This window comes from Agaricus bisporus, assembly GCF_000300575.1.
Source record: "Agaricus bisporus var. bisporus H97 unplaced genomic scaffold AGABI2scaffold_16, whole genome shotgun sequence".
Lineage (NCBI taxonomy): Eukaryota > Fungi > Basidiomycota > Agaricomycetes > Agaricales > Agaricaceae > Agaricus > Agaricus bisporus.
The window spans coordinates 529,630-547,102 of record NW_006267351.1 but is presented as its reverse complement, the minus strand read 5'-3'; the positions used below and the strand labels follow the sequence as shown (position 1 = coordinate 547,102).

The 17,473-nt window shown below is 46.6% G+C and overlaps 6 protein-coding genes across 6 annotated transcripts; 2 read left to right on the top strand and 4 right to left on the bottom strand.

Annotated features, from left to right (window-relative positions):
• Positions 1–348: 348 nt before the first annotated feature.
• Positions 349–2,504, bottom strand: AGABI2DRAFT_229720 (hypothetical protein). The gene is made up of 17 exons (XM_006457285.1): positions 2,393–2,504; positions 2,222–2,329; positions 2,112–2,166; positions 2,035–2,051; positions 1,934–1,980; positions 1,821–1,870; positions 1,740–1,764; positions 1,585–1,672; positions 1,432–1,531; positions 1,357–1,372; positions 1,164–1,297; positions 973–1,042; positions 859–906; positions 759–806; positions 612–702; positions 514–558; positions 349–453 (listed from the first exon to the last, which is right to left on the bottom strand). The coding sequence occupies exons 1-17, from the start codon at positions 2,493–2,495 to the stop codon at positions 410–412; spliced, it is 1,089 nt and encodes a 362-aa protein (XP_006457348.1). The 5' UTR covers positions 2,496–2,504; the 3' UTR covers positions 349–409.
• Positions 2,505–4,074: 1,570 nt separating this feature from the next.
• On the bottom strand, positions 4,075–4,333 carry AGABI2DRAFT_196098 (hypothetical protein). Its single transcript, XM_006457284.1, has one exon. The coding sequence runs from the start codon at positions 4,292–4,294 to the stop codon at positions 4,115–4,117; it is 180 nt and encodes a 59-aa protein (XP_006457347.1). The 5' UTR covers positions 4,295–4,333; the 3' UTR covers positions 4,075–4,114.
• A 40-nt stretch (positions 4,334–4,373) lies between these two features.
• On the top strand, positions 4,374–8,177 carry AGABI2DRAFT_212705 (hypothetical protein; the record flags this gene model as incomplete). Its single annotated transcript, XM_006457283.1, has 16 exons — positions 4,374–4,495; positions 4,543–4,706; positions 4,765–4,925; positions 4,974–5,029; positions 5,079–5,237; positions 5,285–5,406; positions 5,454–5,543; positions 5,593–5,743; positions 5,795–6,385; positions 6,435–6,503; positions 6,557–6,735; positions 6,786–6,892; positions 6,942–7,335; positions 7,391–7,559; positions 7,631–7,898; positions 7,967–8,177. The coding sequence occupies exons 1-16, from the start codon at positions 4,399–4,401 to the stop codon at positions 8,175–8,177; spliced, it is 2,988 nt and encodes a 995-aa protein (XP_006457346.1). The 5' UTR covers positions 4,374–4,398.
• A 337-nt stretch (positions 8,178–8,514) lies between these two features.
• Positions 8,515–10,802, bottom strand: AGABI2DRAFT_212703 (hypothetical protein). Its single transcript, XM_006457282.1, has 3 exons — positions 10,461–10,802; positions 9,898–10,408; positions 8,515–9,848 (listed from the first exon to the last, which is right to left on the bottom strand). Exons 1-3 carry the CDS (start codon positions 10,756–10,758, stop codon positions 8,687–8,689), a joined length of 1,971 nt encoding a protein of 656 aa, XP_006457345.1. The 5' UTR covers positions 10,759–10,802; the 3' UTR covers positions 8,515–8,686.
• Positions 10,803–11,149: 347 nt separating this feature from the next.
• On the top strand, positions 11,150–13,056 carry AGABI2DRAFT_196096 (hypothetical protein). The gene is made up of 11 exons (XM_006457281.1): positions 11,150–11,202; positions 11,258–11,271; positions 11,423–11,525; positions 11,585–11,652; positions 11,710–11,795; positions 11,896–11,994; positions 12,047–12,094; positions 12,156–12,174; positions 12,245–12,254; positions 12,316–12,547; positions 12,612–13,056. Exons 1-11 carry the CDS (start codon positions 11,164–11,166, stop codon positions 12,815–12,817), a joined length of 924 nt encoding a protein of 307 aa, XP_006457344.1. The 5' UTR covers positions 11,150–11,163; the 3' UTR covers positions 12,818–13,056.
• Positions 12,973–15,606, bottom strand: AGABI2DRAFT_229713 (hypothetical protein; the record flags this gene model as incomplete). The annotated part of the gene is made up of 10 exons (XM_006457280.1): positions 15,520–15,606; positions 15,313–15,364; positions 15,060–15,222; positions 14,386–14,878; positions 14,164–14,334; positions 13,930–14,108; positions 13,833–13,880; positions 13,452–13,784; positions 13,131–13,389; positions 12,973–13,074 (listed from the first exon to the last, which is right to left on the bottom strand). Coding segments are annotated over exons 1-10 (1,875 nt in total), but the record flags the coding sequence as incomplete, so codon positions are not given.
• Positions 15,607–17,473: the final 1,867 nt, after the last annotated feature.

The following is a 17,473-nucleotide window of genomic DNA, read 5'->3' as shown; positions in this document are numbered from 1 at the left end:
AGCTTGCGTTCTCTCTGTATTCCAGGTATACTCGTTTCAAATACCCAAGTTTATAACAACTAGGCCAATAACGCGCGTGAAGGAACTCCGGGCAGATGTGGCGTTAGCCGAGCTGTTACTCGTTGTCGCCGTGATGCTTAATTATCCACAGCGAACTCGTACCTGAAAAAATAATTACAGATAGTCATCGCCTGTGCGATATTCCTCATGTTGAGCAGCTCTTGGCTAGCTGTTAAGCTTTAATCAAGACAATAGCTTACTGTATATCTTTTTGACTGGCTTCCCTCCTTTTGAATGGTAAGTACCAGTAGAGAGAGACCATAACTTTTATGTTAATTCTGTGATCACCCCTTCGCTCCCCGTCGCATTTTATTGTCGTAGTATGTAATCATAGCCTCCTTTGTTTCTCTTACTCGTCAAATCCTATTATTCCATTGAAATTGGTGATATCACCTAGGGATTAATGTTGAGGTTATGTTCATTAGCGAAGACGTGCTAGGTAATTCTCTTTACCTGCAACTCCTCCTGAAACGTCCAAATTAGACCAGTCCCAATTACCTAAGAGTATTGACGTGAATACCACAACCCGACGTTTAAGTTGTGCTACTTACCCACGCAAGACCCGACGCCGCAATTGACAGCGACTCTTTGGGCATTATCATTGACCTCGATGGAGGTTTGAGGAGGGACGAAATTCACAGCCTAAAGAAATTCGTTTGGCGACAGATCATACCAACTCGGGCGATGGATGAACTCACCGATATTTGAACGCCATTACCAGGAGTAGCGATTGTTGAGGGATAACTCTGGTCAGCATGTGAGCATTAATCGAGGGTCATCTTGAAAAAAGTAAAGAACCTGGTCGATTATGATACCAAACCTTCTAATTCCAGTCGCGGTGTTACCCTTCGAAATTATTCAGCTTTCTAGTAGACCTGTCAAGGTTGAGGCCTCTGAAACTTGTTTGCTCACAGAATAAGTGATGTTTGTCACTCTACTATTAGTAGCATCGACTATGGTTTTGATACGCAAAGCTTGGTCACTATAGAAGTATTAATGTAATGCCTCAGAGTAGGGGTAGAAAGCGGCTCAACTTATTGATGATCCTGTTGCCGGAGATGGTGATGCCATTGACGGTAACATCGGAATTGATGGAGCCCTACAGGGGTTTATGTCTAAAACTTTGCCATTTGCATCGCGGGGATGATCTGCGTACCACGGAAATTCCATGTCCTCCTGAGCAGGTGTTTCCTCGGAAGACAATGTTAGCACCTCTGTTGATGGCAAGGCAATCATCCTTGGGTTTCGCCGTTAGGAGAGTGTACTGAAGCCGCCGGAAGCGGGTTAATAACGTACTTGATTCATGATAACACTAAATACGGTAAGTTGATTACTATATTTGAATGTGCGATAAACATTAATGAGACATACCTGTTTTGGATCGTCAAGTCCTCGGTACTTGCATCAAATCCATCGGTGTTGTGGCCTGCTGCTTTCCCATTACTGTTCGAGTTTGGAAGATCTCCGAGAGCTATTGAATATTGGATCAAAATGGAGAATGTTGGAAGTTAGAAAGTCTGGTACAATTATCAATGGTCAACCCGTCGATGACAAGAGGCCCAGGATTTGAAATGGAATAAGTCCTAGCTGGGGAGTTGAGGACTTTCACGTTCTTTGATAAGAAGTGTATATCAAGATCAGGGGAGGGAAACCTCAGTTCAAGCTGGACGAGAGCATACCGAGAATGTACCAGATGTCCTGATCCTATGGACCAGTTAACTAGAAGGTTAAGCGAACGCAAGATAATCTCGCTAACGTACTTCATCATTGGCGCAGGTTTGGTGACCCCACCATTACCCCCAAGGCCATCCTTCCATCCGGCGACGAGTCAGTAAGCCTGGAGTAATTTGATTAACATTGTCGCTAGACGTACCCAGTAGAAGGGACCTCCTCCGTCGAAGGTATGCCCATTTCCATTAACTAGAGTCTCATATGAGATTCACAGACATAAATATATCTGTTTCTCGAGCTTACATGTAACCGAGTCTCCGCTGGAAGTTACGTCAAATGAGGTTCACAAAACTCGAAGGTGACCTGAGTGCCTGTCTCACCTAACTTGGAAGAGGGGTCCTGCCCAAGTCTGGTTCCCGAAGTGGATGTCACCGTCTAGAAATTCAGATTCGAAAGAAGTTCCCACTCAAGCAGCCCGCAGGGTACTCACTCATATTGACTGTTGAACCGTCCAAAAGATCGATGTTAAGAGTCTGTCCGGCAGGAACTGTAAAGCTGTTCAATACAACAGTAGTGCATCGAACGGCGTCCGCAACATCTAGATAAATAGAATTGACAGTCAGGTCACTACCGCAGCAGCGTTGAAAGGATGAGCACATACCATCCATCGAATTGATAGTTCCTACACAATCACTTTCCCTACGAACCCGAGCGGCCCGAGTGGTGGCCAACAACAAAAGACTAGATAACAATTTCAGTAGCATAGTATGTTTTGGAATTGTCAGCCAATCTCTACAACATACGTTGCATTTAAATATTGCTCTCCACCCCCCGGCCCGCTTCAACGGGCCCGTCTGATTCTGCAGCGGCACGGGGGTTTTAAGAAACAGCCAGGTGCGAATTTATCGCTAGAATATTTTTGGAAGTAAATGGTCGACTTCTGTATTATAAATAGGTCCAATGTTTTCTATTCCCAAACTGTCTTTCTTTGTTACTCAGGCTACTATAGTTATCGTCAGTGGACAATAATAGAATGCAGGCGGAAACACGCAATTTCTGTGAATTTAAAGACTATCTTGAAGTCATCGATCAGGCGGCCGTTGGCCCATTGATAGAAAAGCAAGTAGATGTATTATAAAGTATTTTGTGCAACGAGTGTATGTGTGTTCGGTAACATATAATTTTAGAACGATTTACAGGCTAAATTTAAAATCGTGCTGTTCCATAAGGTACATGACCCTCACCAGGATTCGCAGAACCGTGGCTGGGACTAAATTTTCTCCGAGGTGAACCCGGCAGTCTGCGTTCTAATCCAGGAACGCGAGACCTGACAGATCGAAGCGAAGAGGGTGATGATGGAGGTGGGGACGACGACGAAGTTGGGTTATTCAAGTCCTGGAATGACACGCTTGTCGCTAGGTGGTTTGGTATGAGGATACTGGAGGAAGACGTGTTTAAGCGCGAGCGCATATTGGAATTGGGAGAAAGGAGGAGCGGCGAGCCCAGGGACTGTTGTGAGTTTTGGGTCGACGTGAGGCCTGTTGAGAGTGCATAGAGGGAGTCGGGAGGTGATCCATAGAGGTCTGATTCATAGTGGCTCGGTGAGTTATCATGGTGCATATGTGTCCTAGTAAGCATATCGAAAGGCATGGAGGGGGGAGAGTATGGAGGGGGTCCTTGACTGAATAAAAGGGGTAATGGGGTTGGGCTCCGTTCGCTGACTTTTTTTAAAACCCGTCTTGGAAGATGGTATGTCTCGGTATCTTGCTCCCTCTCGTTAAAGAAGTCACGAGAGTGTACGAGAGGCGTTAGAGGCAGGCTCTGTTTAAAATGTCGCGAAGGCAAAGTATGTGACCTTGATATGGGCGGCGTGGCGGGAAACATGTCGATAATGTCCGCGCATTGTATGAACGACAGTCTAACACTGTCGTATTCATCGCCACTCCAGTCCAATGTGTCGTCCAAATTCAGAGGAGACAAGAAACATTGATCTCCAGAGGGACGAGAGTACAATTCATTGGGCATGGGACTCATGAATGACGATGCGTCATCTTTCACATCGTTAGATGGTGAAAAGATGCCACCCCAGAGCCGCAAAGGCTTCGATGCTGATTTCTTAGCTTTTGACTTTGAGTGGACCAAATCGTTGGTCCCACAGCCGGTAAGCGGGCGAAAGATTCTGAAGAGGTCGATTCAGCTGATGAATTCGTAGATGAAATCAAATGTACATACCGACGGATAATTTTGCTCAATTTTAATTCTGAGCGCCCCATCTCATAATACAACAAAAGAACGAAAGAAAAATGAGAAGGTCGGAAACCAGCCTGCGGAAAGGAAAGACGACGAAGGGGGTTTATAAGGTATTCCTCTAGATGTCCAAGCGTCAAGTAGGTAGCCATTCCAGATCTAGGTGCCACTGCGTGCATGGCAGGTTGAGGGTCAGAGTATTCATTCGCCATGAATTGCTATTCAATCGATTTGATGAATGGACGGTCCTGTGGCCTTCAAAGCGCATACCAAAGCCAAAAACAGACATTCCTAGGTCAAAAAGTGCACGGCGCATCTTTTTGACACAATTCTGCACCAGGTTAGTCGTGCACGCGTCGTGCATATCCGTGTTTGACATGGGTTGTCACACGACGTCACGCTTCTACCGTCCAGGCTAACATGGACCAAATCACGATTAAAAAACGTCCTCGCTCAGAGGCGGTGATTACGCAGCGCAAGTTTTTCAAAAAGACTGCGCGAGGAAAGGTCATCAAAGGTGACCACGTTGCCCGTAGATCAACTTTGTATCTCATTATTCATCAGTACTTCGTGAACGCTATCTTCGTGATGATGTTTCGTGTGGAATACGGGGCTGCATCGCGTGCCATTCTTCTCTGGAGCACTCCCTTCCTGCCGCTGGAGCACCTCACCCAAGTTTTCCTAATGGTCATTTCGTTCTACCCGACACAAACATATTTCTCTCTCAGGTAAATTTTGTACATTGGACCCTAGTGCACAGTTGACAGTCTTCTCCTTTTGCTGTAGATGGACCTTATGGAAGCAACTCTGTTTACACCTCCGATTATCCTTCTACAAACGGTCATGGAAGAAGTCCGACACCGGTCACTCGCACTATACAATAGGCTGAAAGCCCTAACAAAAACGGACGATAAGAAAATATGGGTGTTCTATAATGAATATAGATCGTAAGTTATTCCATAAGAATGATCGACTTGGCTCTCAAATGTTCCCAGTGAGACTGCCGTTATTCGCGAAGAGAATGAAACCCCGAATGATCGGAATGACCGAGGTGAGTGTTAAACTTGTGATGCGCATGTCCATGCTAACACTACCATAAGGGATCAGAAAGACCACTGAGTGGTACAACAGCCATCTGCAGGTCACCCGGCCGCCGATTCGTGGGCAGGCTCCTCCAAAAATTCCAGCAGTCGTTCTTCTGACGGAAGATGTGGCAAACAGACAGAAAGCCGAGAGCGCCGGTATAACCGCATTCTCTAGTGAAGCCACTTTTCCCCCGTTTGGCTTATTACTGATTCGGTTGTAGTGAAGAGATACGTGGAAAGCTTGCCGGAGGCCAACCAACTCCTCGATTTACTCGCCGTGACCGATTCGAATGGGATTGAACCTACCAGAGCGTCCGGCGTCCGACAGCCTTTGTATCCTGAGGTGTGTCCTTCATCTTGGCCACAATTTTGGTTTCTGATTTCCTGCAGTACCTACCCACCGCGACTCTTGCTGCAGGGGTCAAAGCAGGAGAACTCCACCAAGGTTACTTCAATGCGAACCAATACAATTATTTAGAAGTGAGCACATCCGCCTCAGTCCCTCACATGTTGCAGATGTCGTTTCTAGGGCAGTGTACCTGTACCTGCATTCAACAAGCCTGTTCTTCTCATTGGGCGGGAAAACATGAATAGGGCCGTCAGTGGAGACATTGTTGTAGTTGAGGTTTTCAACGAAAAGGAATGGAAAGCTCCTGCGGACGAGGTTGTAGACCAAGATAGTGAGTTTTCATGTGCGGTGGCTATCTTATATCTTCTTAATCTTGAACCAGCTACTCTTAAGAATGATAATGCAGAAGAATCCGGAGACGAAGGGGAAGAGTCGGATGGGGAGATGGCTGCTCGAGAAAAGCGCCTCGTCAAATTTGAAGAGTCCGCTCGATCCGCCGAAAGGCAACCCACAGGTCGTGTCGTTGGAATTATCAAGCGCAACTGGCGCGCATATGTCTGCCATATCGATAGTACATCTCTCACATCCCTCAATGCGACTTCTCTTGCCCAACAAACCGTATTTGCGACCCCGGTATCACGTCTACTTCCTCGCATTCGGCTAAGAACGAGACAAGCTCCGACGTTAATCGGTCAAAAGATCCTAGTCACTATAGATCGCTGGGATATCAATTCACGTTATCCTGAAGGTCACTTCGTTAGGTCCCTCGGGAAGGTAGAGAGCAAAGAGGCAGAGCAAGAGAGCTTGATGCTGGAGTTTGACGTACGCTATAGACCATTTGGGAAGGCGATCCTTGATTGTTTGCCTCCCCAAGGTGAACAATGGGTTGTTCCTCCAAAAGACGATGTGAATCCCGAATGGAAAAATAGAGAGGACCTAAGACAGCTTTTAATCTGCAGCATTGACCCTCCTGGTATGCACTCTCACCGACTTTGATTTCCTCCTGACTTAACATTTCGAAGGTTGCCAAGATATTGACGATGCTTTACATGCTCGCCCTCTACCCAATGGAAATATTGAGGCTGGCGTTCGTGAGTGTTCCTCTCAATCATTTTGAGTCCTCTCGATTGAACGGTCGTTCCAGATATTGCGGATGTTTCGCATTTCGTCCATGCCGACACGCCTATAGACAATGAAGCCGCTGATCGAGGTACCACTGTATATCTTGTGGATAGGCGCATAGATATGTTGCCTTCGCTGCTGGGTACCAACTTATGCTCTCTTCGGCCCTTTGTTGAGCGTCTAGCATTCTCAGCCATCTGGGTACGAACTTTATACTTTCAGTATAAGTGTCAATGTTAATCCCATTGTAGGAATTAACTCCCGAAGCTGAGATCGTCAACGTCAGGTTCACAAAATCTGTCATTGCCTCAAAAGCTGCCTTCACATACGAAGAAGCTCAGATTCGCAAAGACGACCCGTAGGTGTTTCATTCGTACAGACCAATGGCCAACTCATTTCGAATAAAGAAACCAACAAGACGATCTCAGCCATAGCATTCGCCTCCTCAACACTCTCGCTAAAAAGCTGAAAGAAAAACGTATGAAAGCCGGTGCACTCAATCTTGCGTCTCCCGAAGTCAAGATCTACCTCGACAGTTCAGAATCTTCAGACCCTATCGACGTCGAACAAAAAGAGCTACGAGAAACCAACAGTCTTGTTGAAGAATTCATGCTACTTGCTAATATCAGCGTAGCTGAGAAGATTCAAGAAACGTTCCCGCAGACGGCTGTCCTGAGAAGGCATTTACCGCCTCCGAAGGCTAATTTTGAGAAATTGCAGGATATTTTGATGAAAAGGAGAGGTATCAAATTGGACGTATCGAGTTCGCGGGCGTTGGCCGATTCTCTGGATACATGTGTGGTAAGTGTGACGTTCGGTTTCAGTCATGGTTATTGAGAATCATTATTGCCCTTAGGATCCGCAAGAGCCTTCTTTCAATACGCTTGTGCGCATTATGGCTACGCGATGTATGCTATCTGCGGAATATTTCTGTTCGGGTAGTGTCGCGAGGGATACATTTGGGCATTACGGGCTTGCGAGCGCCATCTATACTCATTTCACAAGTCCAATCCGGCGATACGCAGGTAAGTAACACACAAGAAATGTCTATTTTTTTTTTCCTTTTTTTTGACCAACAAATATTTTTTCATGTTAGACGTCCTCGCTCATCGACAACTAGCAGCTGCAATAGGAAATTCACCCCTTCATCCATCACTTCACTCGAAATCGCATGTTGAACATGTTATGGATGTTATAAACCGACGGCATCGGATGGCACAAATGGCTGGCCGAGCGAGCGTTGAGTTCTATGTTGGGTTAGCGTTGAAAGGAAAGAATGAACGAGAAGCAAAGGGTGGTGGAGTCAAAGAAGAGGCGTTTGTGATACGAACGTTTAGAAATGGGTTGAGCGTGTTTGTGTCAAAGTAAGTGGGAAATGAAGTGTCTGTTTCTGGGTTTTTGCGCTGATTGTGCTTTCTTTTCTTTTATATAGATTGGGTATTGAAGGACTCGTGATGTTCAAAAAAGAAATCAAGTTCGACGCGGAGAATTATACGATTACTGTCCCCGGTCCTTCGGGAGAAGTCACGATTGCGGTATTCGATAAAGTCTCGGTTAACATCCAAGTCGAGAAGGATAAGAATACTCAAAGAGGCAAAGTCAAGATGTCATTGATGTCACCTATTGATTCTAGTGATCTGTAGCTTGTTGCATTTGTACTAGATCACATTTCAACTGTCGATGACAGGCATCTCGTTTTAGTGAATGAGAAAAGGTGTTCATATTGATGATTTAATACAGATCAAAAATACTACATATTTCAACTTTGGGGGATCATCATTTTCCTTCCTGTAAAGCGTCGATAAGTGCGCAATACATGGCTAACCAAACAAACAAAAAAGGGACAGCATATAGTAAAAGAATGAGTGTCTACGATCATGAGGGTATGAGCAATGCAAGGTAGCATGAAGGGGCAAAAGAAGATGAGAAAACAAAGACGGAAAAATACAAAACGATACGACCTTGAGGCGGTCAATTTGAGACAATACGATGGAATGGCGTGAAGTTGAAATGGAACAAATGCGAGAGTTGATGATGACTAAAACGAAATGTGACAGTATGATAGTAATGGGATGCATGGATCATAAACGTTAAGCATATAAGTCAGAAAGGATAAGAAAAGGAATGTGATTCTGGACGCAATTCGAGAAGATTAAAGCTCGAAAGCACCGGCAAAGACGTCTTCACGATTTCCTTTGGATGTGGCAGTATTCATAGCCTTGACGTCTTTTGCGGTCTTAGCCTGCTCGCGAAGCCAAATCACTTTGACCTCTTCTTCGCACGCATCAACTTCCCCGACTTGAGGTGCATCATTGATGCCAAGTCCACGAAGGATCTCTTCAGACCAAATACCCTCTACGAGTTTGACGCTGCCGACGTTGCCCGCAGCTCCTTTCCCACCCAAGGATATAGATCGGCCAAAGGGCTTCCGGCCACCTGTTCCGATGCTTGAGGACAAACAAACAAGTCCATTGCCTTCAAGGACATTCAGAAGATCCCCGAATTCACTTCGGTTGGTAGGCTCAAAGACACCAGAATCGGACCTCTTGAGCACGGCAGAGTAGTATGAATGGAGCTGATTTGTATCTATAGTGGACGCAGACTGGCCGGTCGATGCCGTGCGGCGAAGTGAAGATGTAGTGGCTTTGCGTGGTGACGTCGTAGATGAAGATCCGGATAGCGTTAAGCCAGCTTCTAGGCGTTTTGAGGCGAGAAGAACAGTGAGAAGAACGAGGCGTGCTTGAAGGTTAAGGTTCTTCACTTTAGTAACCGTCTCACTATGGCCGACAGAAGCACCACCCAATGGAGATGTCGATACCGCTGCTTTGCCAGAGGAAGGTTTATATGCTTTGAGGGCGGCAAGGACGTGACTAGGAGAAACGCTGACAGCAATACTGCCAGCGCTGGCGACAGTGGTGGCGGCCTTTGACGGTGCAACAGCGATATCGATGGCGCCGCGGAGTACTTCGAAAAGACTTCGAACATCACCAGTCATTCCAGCAATTTTCTTCGTTAATAGGGTTAAAGCAGGCGTTGGGAGAAATTTTGCAGGATTGCCCTGTGCTGAATCTGCTTGAATCTCGAAAAACGGGCGCAGCCGCATTTGCAAGATGTCGAAAAGCTGGTTTGAAGTATAAGGTGCGAAATGCACAGTGCGAACATTGAGGGATGCAGAGGGCGTCGAGGTCAAGGTATGGGTGTTTGCGATACCAATGAGGCGGAGACGTGAGGGAGTTGCAGCGGGTAAGGAAAATAGGGAAGTCAAGGTAAGCGAATTTGGCGTGATATGATCTAATTCATCCAAAACGAGGATGCTGTTAAATGTCAGATCAATTTAACGAACGAAAGACCAGGTAAGCATACCATTTTCTTCGAAGACCGGTAAGGAGTGCTTCAATGGCATCCTTACCCTTTGTTTTGCGAGACTTTGATTTTTGTTTTCCTTCGGCATCAATTTCATCAAACACCCGATCCCAGAGCGCATCAAGGTTGTTCAGGGCCATACAATTGATGAAAATTGTTTTGACGCCATCTGCTTCCGGGTTCAGTTGAACGAGCACCGAGTTCACGAGGGCGGTTTTTCCGCAGCCAGGCGACCCAGAGATATAAAGTGCAGGAGAGACATCATCGAGACTCATTTCAGAATCATCCAGGAAGGACGATATGAATTCACATATTGTGGCACGCTCGGTACCACGTCCGGCGATCTGATTATCAGCACTGTTGCAAGTAGCACGTAGTAGTGTGCGAGCACGAATGTGTAGCGGGAGGGGAGAAACCGGACTAGGCGGCGGTGTAGCAATGGAGAAAACAAGCGGATCGGGCGTTGAATCATGATACGCGATGGTGGACGTTGACGCGTAACGACGAAGCGCTTATAGTAACTTCAGAACAACATTCTCCACACTTGTAATATATATACGTACCTTGTCTGGGGCGCGAAGGGGAAACAATTTCTGTACCAGACCTTCGGAGTGAACGCGACGTTCGTAAAGTAGTGGGGGAAGGGTCTGGCGTTAATAGTCGAGAAGAAAAAGGAGGAATATTCTCCTTGTTGCCATCACCATCTACCAGAAGCGTCGAGACCCGCGGACGCTTAGAAAGCGGGGTAGAATCAGGAGTCTGAAGCTGGTCAGACTTTGACGACAGCGCGGACGAATCCTGCTGCTGTTGGTGCCCACGCTTTCCAAGGACCGAGCTGCGAGTTGCACGCGTTGTCTGCATCGGCAGTGGTGACGAACTCAAGGGCCGGGGAGGCTAACTGTTGTGTAGAGACACAACAAGGGAGGACAGCCAGGCCCGACTCAAGTAACTCGCCATTCATACTCCGCTGATCCCATCAGACGCGTAAACGCGCTCATTGTCGCGTGCCACACGTGCACCAGCTCCCGCCCTTCTAGCCTCACAGTCTGTCGCGTATGAACAGTTTATCACGCGTAGGACACGGTACGACCACCGTACAGACACCGTTCTGCCCCGCCAGCGCGTTATTAACTTATCTCGCCCCTGTAACGTAACCTGACCGCGTACCTGCAAAAACTCAGTAGATAAGATTAGATCAGCACCTGATCAATCAATCAATCAATCACTCGATCAAGTGAAGCACTCCCCTAAAGGCTAACAGTCACAATGACACTCGAATATTTGACCCAGCAGCAGATAGTCAAGGTGCAGTCTCCTTTCTGTGCGCTTCCATAGACCTCAGCCCATTCCTCGGACCCAGTTTCACAAAGACGGGTATGTAAATGCCTTATTACCCTGCAGCATCATCATCACTCTCATCAAACGTACTACCCTGCCACATCGTGGACTGTCTTCTGACGGTCATCTATCACCAACAACAATTAACATCGCTTCGCTCTTATGCAAACGATTAAACTTGACTTAGGTACCTAGTCATTCCGAGCTTCTTGGACAAGGAAGACACCGACGCTTTACTCAAACGGGCTAAGCTACTCCTCGACGAGTTTAATATCGATTCCCATCCTCGCGTGCGTGCCCGAGCTTATTAGTTGCAGAATGTTATATCCTGCTAAGCTCAACGTCTTAGACCAAATTCACTACAGGAGATGACAACCACGTGGGAGACGACTATTTTCTAACTTCAGGCGACAAGATGTAACAAGTTCACCTACGAGCATTGAACACCCATCTATACTCACTTTCTTACCTCAGTCGTTTCTTCCTTGAAGAGGACGCCGTGGATCCAGATGGAAAGCTCAATCGACCCAAGCAAAAAGCAGTCAATAAGATTGGCCACGGTAAGCCCTTTCTCCAAACTCTATCACCTCGTGGTCGCTCCTCAAAAGCCTCCTCATCACTTCTACCTATCTCATCGGTACCATTCTCTCCTCAATCCAGGTTTACACGAGCTCGACCCTCTCTTCCGTAAAGTCACTCTCGAGAACGACCGTCTTAAATCATTAGCCCGCGACCTCAAGTTCCACCATGACCCCGTTGGTACGTACTTCTCTTTCTTTCAAGGTTTGGTTCCATTTATAACGTTGTCCAGCACTCCAAAGCATGGTAATCACGAAGCAACAACAAATTGGAGGAGAAGGTTCTGTTATTACATTCATCCCAGCCTACTGTCTTCGAAGCTGATCGAGTGGTCTCTATAGTTCCCGAGCACAACGACTCGTGCGTCGCCAAGATTCCTTTCCTGACTCCTCCACTCATGCATGCATATCCATATCTGAAACCAATACAGAACGTTCCTCGTAAGCCCTAATAAACCCTAGAAAAACAGTGTACCTCTCAACTCAATGTCCCAACACTTAGTATACCAATCCTCCATCTGCACTTGGCATCTGGATAGCTCTCGAAAAATGCACACCCATAAATGGCGCTCTTTCCTTCCTCCCCGGTTCTCACCTCACAACACCTATCACCAAGCGCTTTATCCGACTTCCATCGGGTGGTACAGGCTTTGAATCGCTCGTTTCTCCGGAAGAAGAAAAGGCTGTCAATGAGCGATCCAAAGGAGAATATATCCTCGAGACCTGCAATCCCGGTACGACCAATTCAACTACTGAGCCGCAAATTATCTGTTGACTCCAATCTCGTTTCTTGTTAAGGGGACATGGTCTTGATCCATGGCTCCGTATTGCATAAATCCGAACGAAACACAAGCCCAAACACGCGCTTCGCTTACACATTCCATATGATCGAGTCAGCGCCCTATGCAGAGTACGATAACAAGAACTGGTTACAACCTACACCCGATATGCCTTTCCCTCATATTTTGCCACCCTCAAAGCTCGTACCCATTGGTGCAGATTGATCAACCCCAAGGCAAAAAGTAAAATTCGTACGAATGTTAAATAGTTAGCGAATATATATGCGAAAGCGTTTGAGAAGAAACGATACTTTACGAATAACTAAATTAATAGAAAGCAAATGCGAACGAAAACAAAGAAAGCAAATCTATGGCTCCACGTCGATATTCTCTCCTCGAAGTAACATAGCAATGAGATTATCGATCTTAGCTTTATGTATGCGATGATGTTCTTGCCAGCCTTTCCATGGATGATGCGGATACTACGATAAAAATGACATGAGTTCACAGCAGAGCAGATCAGAGGGCGAGCACATACCTTTCTTCCAAATGACTGGAATATTGAATCCGAAGTACCCGTTGGCCGCTCATAGAAATATTTTGCAAGCAAAATGTCATCCTGTCGACTATAGCGCATTTTCTTTTCAGGTGCGGGAGGCAATGGCGCATCCGTATCGGTACGGTTGAACTCATGTTTATGCCGCCTCCAATATTTCATCCATGACGCCTTTGAATGATGAGGTGCCTTCAACGACACATCTTTCCAGAACTGAACCATATCCAAACGACCTTGGGACCTGTTTCGGGAAACATAAAGTCAGAACATCGATCGAACAAATAGATATGTAATGGGACATACTTCCGATGCGCCATAAAACTGATCAAAAAGTCCCTGTCTTGAGTTGTGAATGCTACGCCCTTACCGGTCGTGCTCCTAAACAGAGCTCTAGGAGGGGTGGGCGATCTATTCCTCGGCCCTTTTGATTTGTTCTGTTGCAGTACCGACTCATCAGCGAAACTTGGTTCCGTCGAAGGACCAGCTTGCAAAACCGTATCTGCGTCTGAAGCGTCCATTTCCCAATCACCCTCAACTGATTGCGGACGTTGATTAACATCGTTGCCAGCATTATTCATGACATAGCCACCAAGCCGAATTTGATGCTTGTTACAGTACCGCCGCCATGAATAGAATCTTCATGATAGTCAGTAGGTACATATATGTAGCTGAAGAGAAACGTACGTATGGTGAGGAGCTCTAATGGCTATTCGTTCACAAATTTCACGCAGACTAGATCAAGTCAGAGTCGGCGCCTATATGACCGAGAATTCCACCGTACCTCAAAACTAAGCCTTGGTCTCGACAATAGTCAATATATTTTTTGAGATAGAGCACGTCATCTGATGTGAATAGGTTACCACCGTAAGTGCTTTTGATAATTCGAGATGGTGGTGTAGGTGATCTAGCGGTTCCACTTCGATTAATAACTAAACTTGAAGCAGGTGTCGCGGGGGGTGGCTTCAGGTACAACGTCAACTGTTGCGAAATTTGCGAAATAAAATGGAATACATACTTGAGTCCGCGTGCGTTTTCGACCGCGAGGCCGATCGTCTCCATCCGGTTGAGAAGACGGACCAGCTTGAGGGCTATCATCAGCCCCAGAAGGTACATGGATCGGTTGCTCTGCAACCCCGTCACTTGCTACTTCACCAGGGTAAGCTTGCTGGTATGCCTGTTCATATTGCTTACTTCACTTCAGAATATGACGCAGTCAAAGCATTCATTCCTCGCTCACCCCAGGATCATAATAAGGCTGCGTAGGCACCCACCCAGTACCATCTTCTCTATATCGATAATCGTACGGGTGTCCTGTGGTAGCAGTAGGTATAGGCTCCCCAGCATGTCCATCGTGTCCATACTCATGCCACTGGGGTGGTCTTTGCATGATATGTCCCTGATTCGGCGGCGAAGGGGGATTGAAATGTGTTTGTGAAGGAGCAATTCCAGTGGTAGCTTGCCATGGTGGTAACGTCCCTTCAGGCGACACACGAGGTGGAGGTGGCCCGGAGGCAGAAGTACTGGGCGGCTGCGGTGTAGCGGTCGCGGTAGGACCCATATCCTGCCCGAATATTGTGAAAGGGGCGAAGGCCAAGCTATTTACGGGAACACTGGCCGACATTATTCCAGGAGGGACTGATTGCAAACCCGGACGGTGCCCCTGCAATGATGGTTGCATTTGGGGATCTGTGCGAGATACATTCTGCATGGTGTTCCGAGGTGGGCGCATACTAGAAGGTTGAGGGGATGGCATCCGGTCGCGTATAGGCCCTGACGACGATGCTTGTTGGGTCTGAGGGGCCATGGGTGGAATAGCTTGTTGAGGCTGATTCGTGGGGTCTGTTGGACCAACATGAATTCTATGGAAGAAGCATTCACTCGCAATCATTTGCACTACGGGGAGACTCTTACTGTTCTTTTCCGGTTACTTTACAACCAGCATAGTTGCTATGGAACGTCTGCAGTTGATTCAACCGTATACATTCATAAGCCCATTTTGAGGATAGAACTATCTTCCCCTTTTTCCCAAGGTAATGGCGGTACAAACTTTGTCCAGATTGTTTATGTGGGTCCACTAAAAAATAAGGAATGATAGATTAGAAACTGGCTTACATATGAAAAGACTCAAAAATCATGAAGAGTCATGATGCATAAATGTGCTTACCAAGAATATACGGAACACCACTGTAATTTGGAGAGACAGTACCACCGTGGCTCTAAACGAGACACGACCGTAAGTACAGATGACAAGATTTGCGCATCAAAGAAGACATCATAGTCCAAAGGATGATACTCGATGTCCGCGGTGATTGAGGCAACCAGGCTGCGAATGGCAAGTGCGCGGCCTGCAGAGGCTAAGTGCGATACTCACAGTGATCAGCCGCACAATATTTTCACGGTCATCGACGTCTTTGTCAACGTAGATGGGGAGAGGTGTACCCATCATGGGATCGATAAAGAAAGCGGAATAATCCTGCTGGTCTTGGTTGTCATTCTGTATGTTTTGAGGCTGTGATGGCGCAGCCTGAACGCGTCTGGGACGACCTGGTGCCATGGGTCTTGCCCTTGAAAAATATCTGAGCGCAGTGGTGGTTGGAGTCCTACTCACAACCGAAATTCACACGCTCAGCATTCTGCGGAGTTTCAAATGTTACACCCTCATTCACGGCAACTTGGGCCAGACATGCCTCCCAGACGTCGATGCTAGAGTCTCTACTTATTTTTCAAGCAAGTTTTTCAACCAAAATTGCACGATGTCGGCCCAACCTCCGATGGAACCCCCGATTCAATTATAATTGAATTGATAGAGCGTTAGTAAACAACTACATACATACATTGTCACTCCAAAAAACAACCCCCGCAAACTGCCCCGACAGGTCCGAAGAGTGCTTACTATTTCGCAGATCGGTCCCAGTGTCATTCGTACAACGCCGCGGAGTTCTTTGAATCCAATCCCTCTGACACCTTCACTCTGTAATAATCTCGGGCGTCGCATATATTAAAACATCGTGTCGTAGTTCTTGTAATGAATTTGCCGCACTTACCTTCATTCAATCTTGTCAAGCAAGCATCGCGATTCATGCAGATGCCTCATAGCCGGCGAACGGCACTGACGACAATTTGATTTTTTCCGCCTTACGAGCTCCGAATATCACTGTCATCAAACCTCCGCATGATTGCATCAGGTCATCTCTCGCTCTCTCGACTATCTTAACGCGAAACCCTCCCGCTCCTCCAGATGAGCAACCAGACTCGACTGTTGTAATAGATTCGTTGACCACAAAAAACCAATCTCGAGACTGCCACGACACTGGTGAGCAATGGGGAATTAGTGCCTCTGAACCTCAAGGCCTCAAGAGTTGCTACTTCAAATACAAAAATTAACTATTCAGGTTCGTCCTTTATTTTGGCTGCTAAAAATCCTCAAAGTTTTTTGCAAAACAATCGCCTTATATGCAAAGTGAGCGTGAATCATCGAAACAATAGAAACCTGTGGTGCATATGATAGTCTTCTTCTCCACCCGGATAATTAACCTCATACAGCCGCATCATGATCTGGAGCAGCATGTGGCATCCAATGACATCCATCAAATCCACAAAAAGGTCGATCGCGACCTCTGACTTAGCATTCTATGCCTGACTCAAAGCAGGGATAAGAGACGACTTCCTGCAGACACTTAGAACCTTTACAGAACAGTTTAGTAGGGAATCCTTTGAATATCCCAAAAAGGATATTGTCGAGATGCCAAGCTGCCAACCATTTTTGGTAAATCTACAATTCCACGCTCCATGTGATCCTTTCCGTCTTGTGACTTTCAGACTTACGGGAATATAACTCCGCTCTAGATTTTCTTAAAGCCGATGTTCAACAAAATTTATGGACCCTAAAAAATTCCTCCGAGGAGTCATTCATTGTACTTATGCCCGTCTGAGACCCCTTCAAGACCGAGAGTTGGGCTTGAATCGATCAAGGTAGTTTCCGTTTGCCATCCTTGTTGATTTCCTTGTTGACCGGGACCGAATCAATCCTATTTTTTATACTACAGGGTGGCGGTAGTACGTGGGCGAAATCAATGACGGAAATTCTATTCGAACTCGTGATCTACTTTCCAACATTTCCCAACGCTATGGGACATCATCTTTTACACCCGCTGAACGGCCAACCCTTCGCTTCATCTCGACCCTATATATGTGCCTCGGGTGACTTCACTCTATTCCGTGTGTGGCCCGGGTACGGCTTGTTTCCCTGCTTCTGCAAAGAAGCTCAAAACTTAAGCGATGTATCGGTCAGTATAACGCAAAGAACTCAACATATTCGCTGATCC

Coding starts and splice junctions, on each gene's coding strand:
- AGABI2DRAFT_196096 (XM_006457281.1), top strand. CDS start 11,164: ATGACACTCGAATATTTGACCCAGCAGCAGATAGTCAAG. Junction 11,526..11,584: donor ATATCGATTCCCATCCTCGC/GTGCGTGCCCGA, acceptor TCAACGTCTTAG/ACCAAATTCACTACAGGAGA. Junction 12,548..12,611: donor CCTCGAGACCTGCAATCCCG/GTACGACCAATT, acceptor TTTCTTGTTAAG/GGGACATGGTCTTGATCCAT.
- AGABI2DRAFT_212703 (XM_006457282.1), bottom strand. CDS start 10,758: ATGCAGACAACGCGTGCAACTCGCAGCTCGGTCCTTGGAAAGCGTGGG. Junction 10,409..10,460: donor CCCTTCGCGCCCCAGACAAG/GTACGTATATAT, acceptor AGTTACTATAAG/CGCTTCGTCGTTACGCGTCA. Junction 9,849..9,897: donor ACCGGTCTTCGAAGAAAATG/GTATGCTTACCT, acceptor GACATTTAACAG/CATCCTCGTTTTGGATGAAT.
- AGABI2DRAFT_196098 (XM_006457284.1), bottom strand. CDS start 4,294: ATGCGCCGTGCACTTTTTGACCTAGGAATGTCTGTTTTTGGCTTTGGT.
- AGABI2DRAFT_229720 (XM_006457285.1), bottom strand. CDS start 2,495: ATGCTACTGAAATTGTTATCTAGTCTTTTGTTGTTGGCCACCACTCGG. Junction 1,532..1,584: donor CGGGTTGACCATTGATAATT/GTACCAGACTTT, acceptor AATATTCAATAG/CTCTCGGAGATCTTCCAAAC. Junction 454..513: donor CGTTTCAGGAGGAGTTGCAG/GTAAAGAGAATT, acceptor ATTAATCCCTAG/GTGATATCACCAATTTCAAT.